General features: G+C 41.9%; 1 protein-coding gene across 4 annotated transcripts in view; it reads left to right on the top strand.

The window, feature by feature from the left end:
- Window positions 1-14,408, top strand: part of SIGLEC1 (sialic acid binding Ig like lectin 1) — a 135,836-nt gene that overhangs the window by 19,842 nt on the left and 101,586 nt on the right. For all 4 annotated transcript variants that reach the window (XM_030190979.1, XM_030190976.1, XM_030190978.1 and 1 more), the window contains 6 exons: window positions 38-97; window positions 1,621-1,980; window positions 4,950-5,246; window positions 6,554-6,817; window positions 8,658-8,912; window positions 11,713-12,012. In XM_030190979.1, coding sequence (XP_030046839.1) covers window positions 52-97; window positions 1,621-1,980; window positions 4,950-5,246; window positions 6,554-6,817; window positions 8,658-8,912; window positions 11,713-12,012 — 1,522 coding nt within the window. In that variant the 5' untranslated portion in view covers window positions 38-51. The remainder of the gene's footprint in view (window positions 1-37; window positions 98-1,620; window positions 1,981-4,949; window positions 5,247-6,553; window positions 6,818-8,657; window positions 8,913-11,712; window positions 12,013-14,408) is intronic.

The raw sequence follows: 14,408 nt of genomic DNA, 5'->3' as shown, positions 1-14,408 counted from the left end.
AACATTAATGGTCTTTCTTTTTGGCTTCACTCTGTAGGGAAAAGCAGAAAAATGAAAGCATTACAACTTTGTCTCCTGGCAGCACTGTTTGCTCAAGGTACAGAAATCTGAATGTCACCAGTCACAGTAAATATTTGTGGTGAGGATGCTTCATCATACAGGCCAGCGACATGTATCTAGAAACGATTAAATGCTGTATTTAACTCAGGAATCTCTGTCTACCTGATAGATTTCCATCAGGTAGAAAACAAGCAAAGCAACGATAAAGAGAAAGATGAAATAAAAACAAATATCTATAAAACAGACAAATCACATGGATGAATGGGTAGCACTGTATGTATATAGTACTATATAGATCTATAACAGCATTAAGATGCGCCTATCCCATTATAAAAGAGGTGGGAAACCTCAGTCCTCAAGAGCCACAACCCAGTTGCCTCAGTTCTCCCAATAAATATGTATGGGATCTATTTGCATACAAACAAAATATGAAAGTGCTAAACCCCTACGAGAAAAGCTACACTGGCTCCCACTTAAAGAGTGCATCATGTTCAAAATATGCACTCTAGTTCACAAAATCATTTATGGAGACGCCCCAGCCTACATGTCAGACCTGATAGACTTACCACCCAGGAATGCTAAAAAATCATCCTGAACATTCCTTAATCTTCACTTCCCCAACTGTAAAGGTCTAAAATATAAACTAACACATGTGTCAACCTTTACCTACCTAAGCACACAATTCTGGAACGCGCTGCCGCACAACTTAATAAAACAATCTTTGAACTAACTAACTTCCGCAAACTATTGAAGACCCATCTCTTTAACAAGGCATACCACAAAGATCAACAAATGTGAACTTCTACACATATATCCAGATCTGTTTTACAATACTTGCTTGTTAAACTACTATCATGTTTTTTCATTATCATATTACCCAAGATCCTTCTGTAAACTAAATGTCTATTTTCTTATATATTTCCACTATTCATGATGTATTGTAAGCCACATTGAGCCTGCAAAGAGGTGGGAAAATGTGGGATACAAATGCAACAAATAAATAAATAAATAACTAAAGTACAGTGGAGGCGGTACATGCAAATACATCTCATGCATATCCATTGGGGAAATCCTGAAAACCTGACGTGGGTCCTTGAGGACTGATATTGTCCACCCCTGTGTTATAGAATAATAGTGTACAACTGCTTTATTGTGCTGAAACTTAGGTCAATGGCAGGCAACACCTAAGTTTGCCTTGCAATATGCTCAACTGATAGTATTCTAGAAGTTGTGTGTGTTGCTAGGTAGAATGCCCTTGTCATGCCCATGCTCATCCCATGATATGCACTAAGCAACTTAGGTGCCCTTTGTATAGAATAGCGCCCAGCACTTACATGTGTAAATGGCAGTTAGTGATATCGTTATGCACGTGTGCTGCTATACTATACAATTGTGTGAGCAATTGGCACCTAAGTATAGGGACCCTTTATGGAATTGCCCTTATAGGCTTACCTCTACCTAGCTTGGTGTCCAGTTCTGACAAGGTATATCATGAAATATGTCTGTTTGCTGCTATGCTGTGTATGCATTCGACTACTTATTTTTCACATTTTATCACAGGTTATGGGGCTGATTGGGATGTATTATATCCAGAAAGTCTGCAGACTGTGCAAGGCTCTTGTCTTTTCATCCCTTGTACATTCGTCTTCCCCAGTGATGTAAGTATACCCAATGGTATCACTGCCATCTGGTTCAAGGAAGTGAACAGCCACCGAATTGTTGTGTACCACTCTGCCACCAATGAAGCTGCAGACACTTATAAAGGTCGCGCTGAACTCCTGGGTAACCTCGATGATAAGAACTGTACCCTACTTTTAAGAAATATTAAAACGGAGGATGCTGGAAAATACCAATTTAGGTATGAAATAAGTGAAGTACACCGTTGGCTGGATATGAAAGGCGTCATGGTCAGCGTTACAAGTGAGTTTCTTAACATAATTACAGTTGATCCTGCGATGGGAGGCCAGGAATTGATGGAATGTTGGATGGAATGTTTCAATGGTTGTCTTCCAGACTCTGATTTATGTAGTTAACTCTGTTAACTCTCTTTTGTCCTGTATGAATGATAGTAGTTAGCTCTTTCCTGTCATAAACTGGCATTTTTTTCTGTTTCACCAGTTTTATTTATTGCTTTTAATTGTAAACCATTTTGATTTGTTCACAACTAAATGGTATAGCAAATTCAAGGGTCCTCTTACTAAACCAAGTAGACACCTATGCGCATCCAACGCATGCCAATTTGGAATTACCGCCCAGCTACCGTGTGGCCCAGGCGGTAATTCCATTTTTTACGTGCACCCGATATGCGCATCGGCAAATATTTTTTATTTTCCAACGCATGGTGCTAACCAGGCAGTAATCGGCAGTGTATGCACGTTGACGATTACCACCCAGTTAACGTGTGAGACCTTACCACTAAGTCAATGAGTGGTGGTAAGGTCTCAGACCCAAAATGAACATGTGCTAATTCTTATTTTTCCGCACATCTATTTTTGGCAAAAAAAGAGGCCTTTTTTACAGGTGCACTGAAAAATGGATCTGTGCACGTCCAAAACACGTGCCTACACTAGTGCAGGCCATTTTGCAGCGCACCTTAGTAAAAGGACCCCTCAATGAACGATATTGTCTTCCACAATATTAAATTGTGTTGTATTTTCTGCTAGTGGTACATCATGGAAGTTATTGTAGAAGCTTCTCCTTGTATAAATAGCAGCATTACATGTGTAGATCAGCTACACACATGTACAGATTTCAGGGGGGCATGGATGACACATGGTTTGACATACTGCCTATTAATAAGTTTGTTGAAGATGTTTACAGGAATAAAATCAAACAATTACAATAAAATAATTGTAAAATACCAATGATGTTCTGATCTGGATATCTTGGTTCCCATCTCAACATTCTTTTTTAAAATGGGCCATCGCTGTTAATGTTCCCAGGAGGAGCTTAAGGCCTGAATTAGAATTGAGACTAGTGATACCAGGACCTGCAGAGCATCAATTGCAAAAAAACTAGGGGCCCTGTTTACTAAGGTGCTCTAGTGTTTTTAGTGCATGCTGTTTTTGTGTTCTTTGAAATGTGTTTGCTTTGTTTGATTGTAATGCGACTTAAGCTAGAAACTTAAAGCAGAATATCAATGCTCATGTTAAATTAAATTAAATGATGAGTGCTTTCCACTTACGATATCATTTACACAAGTTGAACGCTATGTTCAATGTTGTTACACGTCCGGGATTCAGATATTTCTAGCACACTATAATAAGTACTGAGCATGAATAGTTCACTATTTTCAAAAAAAGTATAAAATATAATTTTTGTAAAACATAAAAACCTAATGGGCCAGGATTAAATTTCTGGAAACGAATGTCTTGAACAATTTTGTAATATTGCATCTTTTACCTAATGATTTCATTTCATGCAACTTCTGGAAGAGCAAATTTACCATGAAAACAATATCAAAGGCAACAGTTTGTAAAAGTTGAAATCTCAACCCATGGGTAAACTTTAGGACAGTTCTAAAAGTTAAGTAGAGTGGGGAATATGTCCTTTGGTGCTTTTTGCAGCATATTTGCTTTGCACAATATTTTCTGTGGATTTTTAACTCTTCTGAAAGTTGCAACAAATTACTTCTGTTTGTCTGGATATATGCTCGGAGGTTGGTGTGATGGTAGGGGAGATGGGATGGATGACTATCGGAGATCAGGTGATAGTTGGAGGGTGTCAGGAAAGAGTGGGGAAGCACGCACTGAGGTAAGGCTATGATGTGGGAGGGGGTGGCCTATCTTCATGGGCCAAGTGATGTTGGAATTTAGCTCTGCCCTTACAGCAGGCACTTAGTAGGTCTAAATCTCAACATCCAGGTTTCTCCATTAAAACGTGCATTCTATTGTAGTTCCTTTCCTTTTCTCAAATTTGTATTGTTTTACTATAAACTGCTGAGAGCTGCCAGTTAGTCAAGGCGGTATAGCAAATTCTAATTAAACATAACCATAGCCATTCCCTGTGTGAAATAGGAACTACATGCCTGTATTGTTATCCTGCCCAAACCACTCCCTCTACCCCCTCCCCACGCCCCCTTGCCACATAGATGTAGTGAGTTTCTATATGTCTGAGTGGCCCCTTTTTTGAAATAGGGTTTAAATATCCGGGCCTCTCCAGATGTTTAAAGGCTGCCATTTAGATGTGTGGATGCTTCTAAAATAAACACCATAGGCATTATGTGCACCTAAGTACCCAAAATGTTCTCAAGGCAGGGCCACTGAGAGACTGAGCCGGGCCCGGGAAAGAATCGTCATCGCCACCACTGCCCCCCCCCCAGGTCGTCATCGCTGCCTGAAGTACCTTTGGTGGCCCTGCCAGCTGCAGGCAGCACGGCTCCTTCCTCTGCCCAGCATTGCCTGCTCCTGCAGCTGCTTTCCTCAGGTCGCACATGCTCAGTCTCAAAACTGAGCACGCACGGCCTGAGGGCCCAGCAGCTGCTAGGCAGGCAATGCAAGGGGGGGCCCAGTGCCTGAGTTTGCTCTCTCCTGCTCTTGTCAGGATGCGATCACCCGGGTCCTGTCAGGAGCAGGAGAGAAAGAGAGAGAGAGCCCTGCACCTGCCCCCCCCCCCCCCCCCCGACTGAGCTTGCCGTTGCTTTGTAAAAGGGCCCCCAAACGAGCTTCCAAATGTTATGTCTTATTAAGGAATGTTATGCATTAAGCTCTTTAGAAGTAGTTGGTGTATTTATTCCATGCAATACTGCTTGCTTTTGATTCTGACATTCAGATACTTGTCTTTTAACGCTAGCTCTTATAAATTATACCACCTATAGGAATGAATCCAATATTGTTAAAAAACATTTAAAAAAAATTCAACCCATTAACTCTATATTGTTTTCATTATAGGTGAGGTAGAAAGGCCAGAAGTAACTTTTCCAGCAGATATGGTAGAAGGAACTCCAGTAACGCTATATTGCTCTACACGATATGTTTGTCCATTTGATAACATGGCTCTGGAATGGAAGGGCTATGCCCAAGAAAGGTCTCTCACTTTAGGAGGAGTGCAACTAGATACAGCGGTCGCTGTCAGCCAGCTTAATCTAACAACTACATTTTTATGGCAAGATAATTTAAAGAAACTCAGCTGTGGTCTTACCGTTGGCACTCACCAGGCAAAGAAAGAAATCACACTGAACATCAGACGTGAGTAGTGTTCCATTTGCAGCTTTTGGTTATAAGGTCTTTTTGGATTCGCTTCTATGTATGGTTAAATTGCAATTTGAATTGACATATAAAAATGGGAGGTGGTAACGGCTCCTCCAGTAAATGGCTGCTCGCTAATGCCTTTGCTTAATGCACGGCCATTTCCTCCCCCTTCAGAGAATGAAAGTCTTTTATCCTCGGTGGTAAAAGGTGGTCTTGCTGTGTGGCAAACTCGTGCACTGATGCCACCACAGGGCCCCCTTTACTGCCACTTGGTAAAAGGAGCCCTTAACCCGCTACAGTTTAGCTGGTTCTGGAAACCAGGCACTGAATTTCCGGGCATGACACAGGCAATGATCATCAAAATGCTGAGCACAGCTGGATGAATATTGACCACAACATAAATAAAACGAAGGAAAAAAATGTGTTTATACTTTATAAGTTCATCGATGCTATATAAACACCAATCATTCATAGGCATATAAATTGAATAATCACTGCACACTCAAAAAGCCTTGCTGAACTTTTATGATCCATGAAAAATTAGGGAGAGAAAGAGAGGGACAGACAAAGAGTTTGCTTAGCAGAGTGTAAAAAAAAAGGTTTGGATAATTTCCTAAAAGAAAAGTCCATAAGCCATAATTAAAATGGACTTGGGAAAATCCTCTGCTTATTTCTAGGATAAGCAGCATAAACTCTGTTTTACACTTTTGCAATCTGTACTTGTGACCTGGATTGGCCACTGTTGGAAACAAGATGCTGGGCTTGATGAACCTTCGGTCTGTCCCAGTATGGCAATACTTATGTTCTTATGAGAGAGAGAGAGAGAGAGAGAGAGAGAGTCTGAAACTGAAATAAAAATTTGGAAACCAATATTTCTGATCCTTATTTCAAAAAACACTTAAACCGTGAAACAATAAATCTCCTCCAGTTTAGATGAGTGGGTTAAATTCCTCTGCCAACCCATGGAGCAAGAGAAAAACAGTTCAGTGCTGACTTATAGGAGGCTGGTTCTGCCTTCATCTCCTCAGAGTAATACTCTGCCTCCTACAAATGGTGCAGACATGTGGCCTAGTATAGCAACTATGAGTAGGCCACTCCCAGTGGAGCACACAGACTGAGTCTGAGACACTACAGGCAGCAATGCTTTGGGGCTGATTTCCCTCCCCTTTAGGAAAGGGAAAGGGGCTTGATATACCACCTCTATGTGGTTTTTATAGCTACATTCAAAGCTGTTTGATGTCTAAGTGTTGCATGCAATATTTGTACTGTATGGTATTTCTACATGCATATCTTCTTTGTTTTAGATTCTCCTAAAGGCACGGAGGTTTTATTAAATCCATCCAGACAAAACATCAAAGAGGGCGATAGTATGTCTTTAACTTGTGATGTTAAAAGCAGTAACCCTGAGGTCACCGTTTATAAGTGGTACAAGAATGGAAAGGTCTTCTACAATAAACAGTTGCTATCATTTCCAAGCGTCACTCGCACTGATTATGGAGAATACTCTTGTGAAGTCCAAAATGCAATGGGAGTAGGTCTTTCGCCTGTTATACCCCTCAACATTTTCTGTGAGTTTTCATTTTCTATTTCTCTTTTTCCACGTGCCCTTCATTGTCTTCCTTTTACTGCTTGTGTTAGTGCCTAATGGAGCTTAGTAGAAGGGTCCCTAAATGATTTTGCTCTACATGAGTTTTTGAGACCTCATAGGTCCTTTTTTCAGATGTGATCATAGGGCTGTCAAAAGGAAGCTTCTGTGTCTGGATGTTGTTGTAGGATGACAATTCCTGTAACAAAGGTTGAGAAGTGGTGTTAAGTAGACATTAGACTAGTATTAGAGGCAATTAGCAGAAGCTCAGATGTTAAGCAATCTAGTTGCACCTCACCTGCTGACACAGCTCCCCACCCCCAAAGACCTCTAAAGCCTTTCACCATAGGACCAACATGATAGCAGACAGAAGAGAGCAACCTACTGGTATCCTGCCACATGGCTAGTGCTTTTCAAAATGATGGTCGTTCTGCCTTACACTTTCAATAGAATGGAGAGATCTTGAAGGGGGTTAGGGAGTGCTTTGGTAGGGCCTTGCTGGGATGGTTCCTTGCTAAGTGAAATCTAGTCCAAGGATTCTAATCTTTGGGGAAGGGAGGGGAATTTATTGTGGGGAAATGCCTGGAATGCTGCAGGGCTACCAGGGACAAGAGTTTTCTGTCTGTTAAGCAGTCCTTTAACTTTGGGTTGGCTTCTGAGATGCAAAGTAGAGCCATGTTTTTCACCTGTTCATAGCATGTTATGGGACATACATATTAATAACAAGTTTTAGTGCACATTAGCATATTTGTGTATTTGATAAATAAGCTTATTATAATATTGCAGACTTAATATCACCAGGTATATAAACATTCACGCACTTTGAAAATTCAACAGAATTGAGGATATGTCTATACTTTTGCCTTCAAATAGTAAGAACAATTTTCTGAATGCACCATGTTACCCATATAAATGGCCTTGAAAATTACCTTCACTGATGGAGTAAAATTTTGAGACAATTATTTGGGGGGGGGGGGGGTAATTCTGCATGATACAGTTTTAAGTTTGCAATAGAAGTCATGCGTGCATGGCTCTACTGCGTGGCTTTATTTATCGGCCTCCTAGATTGCTAAAAAACACACATATATTCAGTGGTGTGCTGGAGCAGGCTCTCATAGGCTCGCAAGAGCCGGTTGTTAAGTTTTTAAGAATTTTGGGAGCCGGTTGTTAAAGTAGGGCCCTCCATGGCTACTTTAACAACTGGCTCCCAAAATGTGAGCTTGGGCCCCCTGCTGAATTATCTTTTACTTTGCTGGTGGGGATGCTGAGCCCTGCCAGCCAAGTAAATAGACTACTTCTGCTCCCCACTCCTTGTTTCCAGCTCTGGGCAGCTCTGGGCTCAGAGCAAGACGTTGGGAGTGGTGGCAATCCATTTATTGGCTGCCAGCAAAGGTATGCCTAGCGTGCCCGCATGAAGGGAGGGAGGAGAGAGAGGCAAGTGTTGCTCCCCCACCCCACCCCACCCCCACACCCGGCCACCCCTGGCCCTTCCAACTGCAGAGCTGGCTACATCCGGAGAAAGAGCCTGTTGTTAAAAATTTACCAGCACACCCCTGCATATATTACAGTATTCTATAACTTACACACAGAACCACATGCCCTGTCCACACTCCACTAAGACTGCACCCATACATATGTATACCTTCAAACTACAAATCATTGCATTTAGGCACCAGTTTCTTGAATAGTATATAGGCATAATATTGGTGCTTTTATGCTGGTACTCTGGCATAAAAATAAGTGCACTGTTATACAATCTCCCTCCTTGTGGGCTCTGATTCATACATTGTCTGCTTCTCATAATTCATTTGAATTTTTCTCAGCTGCGAAACTTCTGGTGACGCCATCGTCAGAGATACAGGAAGGAGAGGAAGTCACTGTGACTTGTGACGTTCCTAGTGGGGCATCAGAGGAGATCATGTATAAGTGGTACAAGAATAACATCTGGATAAAAGAAGGTTCTGCGAGGTCTCTTGTGTTTCAAAAAATCCTGAGCAGTGACGCTGGCTATTACTACTGCACAATACAGAATGATATGGGTGGCGATACTTCCCAACCAATCATTCTGAATGTGCTCTGTAAGTTGTCAATTCATGTTTTATGTTTTACAGTTAAAAACAAATGATCTTATTCAATATAGATTTTTCTATGTTAGGAAATTCCTTTATAGATAGATTCAAAATGTGCTACTAGAAATAATGGATTATTTTAGCTCATATAGAGGGGTGTAATCGAACGTCGCCGGCGATCACTATTTTGGCGGCGGTGCAACAGCTGGCCGGAACCGTATTTTCGAAAAAGATGGCCGGCCATCTTTTTTTTCAATAATACGGTTTAGCCCGGCCAAATGCCAGAGTTCACCGGGTTTGAGATGGCTGGGTTTGTATTTCAGCGATGATAGAAAAAAATGCCGGCCATCTCAAACCCAGCGAAATCCAAGGCATTTGGTCGTGGGAGGAGCCAGCATTTGTAGTGCACTAGTCCCCCTGACATGCCAGGACACCAACCAGGCACCCTAGGGGGCACTGAAGTGGACTTCATTAATTGCTCCCAGGTACATAGCTCCCTTCCCTTGGGTGCTGAGACCCCAAAACCCACTCCTCAAAACTCTACACCACCACCATAGCCCTTATGGGTGAAGGGGGGCACCTACATGTGGGTACAGTGGGTTTTGGGGGGGGGGTTGGAGGGCTCAATACTTAGCACCACAAGTGTAACAGGTAGGGGGGGATGGACCTGGATCTGCCTGCCTGAAGTGCACTGCACCCATTAAAAACTACTCCAGGGACTTGCATACTGCTGTCAGGGAGCTGAGTATGACATTTCAGGCTGGCATACAGGCTGGTAAAAAAAGGTTTTTATTTTTATTTTTTTAGTGTGGGAGGGGGTTGGTGACCACTGGGGGACTAGGGGGAGGTCATCCCCCATTCCCTCCGGTGGTCATCTGGTCAGTTGGGGCACCTTTTTGAGGCTTGGTCGTGAAAATAAAAGGACCAAGTAAATCCAGCGAAATACTGCTTAACGCTGCTTTTTTTTTCCATTATTTGCGAAAGCCGGCCATCTGGTAGCCACGCCCATGCCCACCCATGTCCCGCCTTCGCTACGCCACCGACATGCCCCCTTGAACTTTTGCCAGTGTGACGACGGGAAAGCGGCGATGCTGTCAAAAAAGCCGCTTTCGATTATACAGATTTCGCCACTTTTGAGAGATCGTTGGCCATCTCCTGATTTATGTCGGAAGATCAGCAGCGATCACTTTCAAAAATAAGCCTGATAATTTACATCAAAAGGATCCCAAATTCTAAAATCACCACCAGGCAGAATGTCATGTATTTCACCATCTGCCCAATAAGTTAAACCAGCGTTTCCCACCCCTGTCTTTTCAAGATATCTATGATGAATATGCATGCAAAGATTTGAATGCATTGGAAATCCAGTGTATGCAAATCAGTCTTGTGCTTACTAATTGTGGTAATCCTCAAAACCTGACTGAATAGGTATACCTCCAGAACAAGGTTGGGAAACATTGAGTAAAACAACCCAGAAGAGGGCCACCTAGTGAAAATATTAATGCTGCCTTTTACTTTCAAATTTTCTGTATCTAATAACTTCCCCAATACATTCTGCCTAGACTCAAGATGAGATATTTGTTCTACCATTCCTAGCATCTTACCAAAAGTATGGCACACAAATAGGTCAGCAAGTTTCATCTCTGCCGGGAAGGAAAGTGTTCAAACTGTATTCTCCATGCATCTATTTGGATATATTTTTAAAACCATTAAATAATTAACTATTCAAGATGAGTACAGGCTTGTAGGACTCTATGCCATAATGAAATATGCCTAGAAATAGCACAATTGATAGCAAATTATCTTATGCATGATTTAGTGTAGGGCCCCAATGAGAAGGGAAATCAAATAGCTTCAGATCCATGGGCATAAGCTGAGCCAGTTCTGGTCCTACCCCATTGCATGCAAAGAAATGCACTCAATAGGGAAATCAGAACTGTATCTCCTTGCATGTAATAAGGTAAAACCAGGGGATCTGGATAGCTTGTCTCCCTGAATAAGGAGTTCTACAATCACCCTACCTATGAAGGAATAAAACCCATGATGCACCAGTGCAACATCCTCCAGTACTTTCCTCCTACAGGCAGGATAAGTGTCATGTCCCCTACCTCAACGCAAGCGGCGTCCTTGGGCTGCGCGGGGTCCCGTAGACACGCACACTTGACTGGCGCAGCCCTGAGCTATGTGTATGTAGTTCTTCTCTGCCTCCAGGCTCCTTGATTGCTTTGCTTCCATGCATCTGTGTCTGCTCTCTCTCTCTGCCTGGCTTCCCTTGCTTCTCTCCTATTGGTCTTCCGGTTCCTCCTTCCCCTGCTCTTGTCCTATGGCTGTGCTCCTTCTCCCTGCTGCATCCTGCTGATGTCAGATGCCAGCACCTTATCAGCTGAGCTCTTCCTGGACTCCATGCTTCGGCTTCTACTTTGGTAGGTGTTACTTGCTCCGTAGTGTGCTTCTTCTCTACTTTGTCCCTCATTACTTTGCCTGTGCCTGGATTACTCTCTTGCCTGCTGCCTGCCTACTGACTTTGCCTGTACCTGGATTATTCTCTTGACCTGCTGCCTGCCTACTGACTTTGCCTGTACCTAGATTAATCTCTTGCCTGCTGCCTGCCTACTGACTTTGCCTGTACCTGGATTACTCTCTTGACCTGTTGCCTGCCTATTGACTGAAGTAGAGAATCAGGGGATGGAGGGCTGAAAGGAGTCTTAGACCAAAAGGGAAAGCAGATCCCAGCCATCTGAACAGGTAATCACATTCTTAATTCTAAAAAGTAATTATGTTCTTAATGATGCATTTGTCTGTGATACAGATCCTCCAAGGACTCCAGAGATGACTTCATTTCTGGAGACTCAGGAAGGGAAGGTGGCCATCATTCACTGCATGGTTGATAGTATCCCTGTGTCTGAACTAACCCTGCACAGGAATGATAAACTTATTGCAACCACCAGCTCACATGGAGCACCCACTCAAAGGTTAAGCATTTCTTCTTCACGCAACTCCTTGAAACTGGAGATAAAAGATGTCACATTGGATGATGAAGGAAAGTATGTTTGCAGAGCTACAAATGCATATGGTACTTCAGAGACATCTAAGAATTTTGCTGTGGAGGGTAAGTATAGCCTCTTTAAATGACTTGATTTCAAAGGAAACTGTTTGTAAAGCATTAAACTTGTAAGAAGGTTTGAAAATAAAACCTTGGGTTAAAAATGAAAATGTTAGCCCATATTAGAAATTAGTTTATAAGTCATAGGCCATCACAAGTGTGGTTCTATAAGAAATATTGTGTGGCCCACGATTCAAAAGGACTTATCTGCATAGTGGTGGTCATTATATACTGAATTTATAAATAGCACTGAAAAATCGGTGCTGACTAAAAAATGCTTTATGCGCTATTCTATAAATGGCGCTAAACTTAGGTGCCTTTTATAGAACAGTGCTAAGTGCCGGGAACTGCAACTACATTTAGGCATGACCGTTTACACCAATGCAACCTTGGTATAAAAACCAGATCCCCCTTATTCTATATAACAGAGTGCATAAATTGTGGAAATGCCCCGATCTGCCCATGTCCCTCCCATAGCCACGCCTCATTTTTGGAGTTGCATGTAATATTTACACATGGATCTAGATGTGTAAATATATGTGCATAATTTTTAATTAATTCCAATTAGCGCTGATAATTGTTAGCTCCCAGTTATCAGTGCTCATTGGCTCATTATTCAATTAAATTTGCACTGCAATTTAAAGTGCCAGTTATAGAATTAGCGTGTAGGAGGGTAATTCTATAACAGGATGCCTAACTACAGGCATTTGCTATAGCCCCTATTCTGAAGCCTGCTTGTTAAGAAAAGTAAGCTCTTACTTTTCTGTATAGGATAGTGGAGCAAATGGCTGAAAACCTCGTACATTAAACAGTGTTTTCGGCTATGTGCTCCACTATCCTATACAGAAAAGGATATCCTATACAGCGTGAACACCTAGACCAACCCTATAGGCACTGTTTCCTTTAAGCTGAGCAGGAGTCCTCCAACTGCATTGCTGTCAGTAGGGGGTGATGTTTCAATATTGTGTTGTCAATGTCTAGCGACAGGCAGGTTCCCTGGACTCCTGCAGAGATTGCCTGTCCCTCACTATTGAAAATGTGATAGTGAAACAGCACCACCCACTGGCAGGACTGTAGGTGGAGGACTCCCGCTCAGCTTAGAGGGAACAGTGCCTATAGGTGGTTTAAATGCCCACACCTACAGTAGTTGTTAGCATGCACGTGCATAAATGATACAGTTGTGTAATTTATACACATTCCTGTGTGCTCCATAAGGCTCTGCCCAACTTCACCCTTACACACCCCCACTGGCAAAATAAATACATCATACCACGGCACTTACTTTTTTTCTAGTTGGTATTCTAAGAGGTCATTTACAAAATAACTAGAATACCGCTATTTATGTATCTTTCTCCCACCTAAAGCTAGGCATCTCTTTATAGTATTTCCTCCTTTAAGTCCTGTATCCATTAATTTTCAGTGGTGCTGTATGAATAGTGTGCTGAAAATTTTCTCTAGCTGTTCTGGCACTAACTATATATTCATCCAAAACTGCAGACATGTTGCCAAATTCTTTTATCACAATCACTAAATGACTTGAAAGGATTAAAAGTAAATGTAAACAAAATGTAAAGGATGAATTAAACATTGTGAATAAAGAGGAGTTTTGAAGACCAATGGTTGAGAACATGCTGCTTACAAACTTACAGCTTGCTGCTAAGAAGTTTGCAGTTTCAACCAGTTAAAGGTCTTTTCTCCTCTAAAAACTAACAAGAAAAAGTAATTAAGTTTTTTAATAAAAAAAAGAAGGGGGGGGGGGCTTTGTATATATTTAATTGATCTGGCAACACATGTGAAGTTTTGGATGTTTGTATTTCATACCATTGTTGAGCGCATGTGTAGAGTTGCAAAGTAGTTTGAGGTGGTTTATTACTATCTCTATAGTGCCAGGGCGGAGTGAGGGCTGAGCAAGGTCATTCTGCCTAACTCACACCAATAGTCATGATATTAAGCCACTATCCATGTAGTTGAGCATTTAACTGAAGCTAGAAAAATGCTCTCCTAACTTAAATCATTTTACTATATGAATAGTGGTTGAATATGGTCACTAGCGGCGAGCACTGTCTGTGTATTTTCAGCACTGCTGACTATCTGAATAGCAGTGCTGAATATACCTAGATTTTTCAAATGCCGCAGCCAGTATTATAAACAAGCACTCACTGTGGGTTTTAAATATTGATGCAATAATTTAGTACCTCCAGCAGATTGCCAAGACTTGTCGTTTCTTTCTTTACAACATCCGTAAAATCCGCCCCTTTCTTTCCAAGCACTCTACCAAAACCCTCATCCACACCCTTGTCACCTCTCATTTAGACTACTGCAATCTGCTTTTTGCTGGCCTCCCACTTAGTCACCTCTCCCCTCTCCAGTCGGTTCAAAACTCTGCTGCCCGTCTCATCTTC

Source organism: Microcaecilia unicolor, chromosome 2, assembly GCF_901765095.1.
Source record: "Microcaecilia unicolor chromosome 2, aMicUni1.1, whole genome shotgun sequence".
Classification (NCBI taxonomy): domain Eukaryota; kingdom Metazoa; phylum Chordata; class Amphibia; order Gymnophiona; family Siphonopidae; genus Microcaecilia; species Microcaecilia unicolor.
This window is presented reverse-complemented; position numbering and strand designations above follow the sequence as displayed.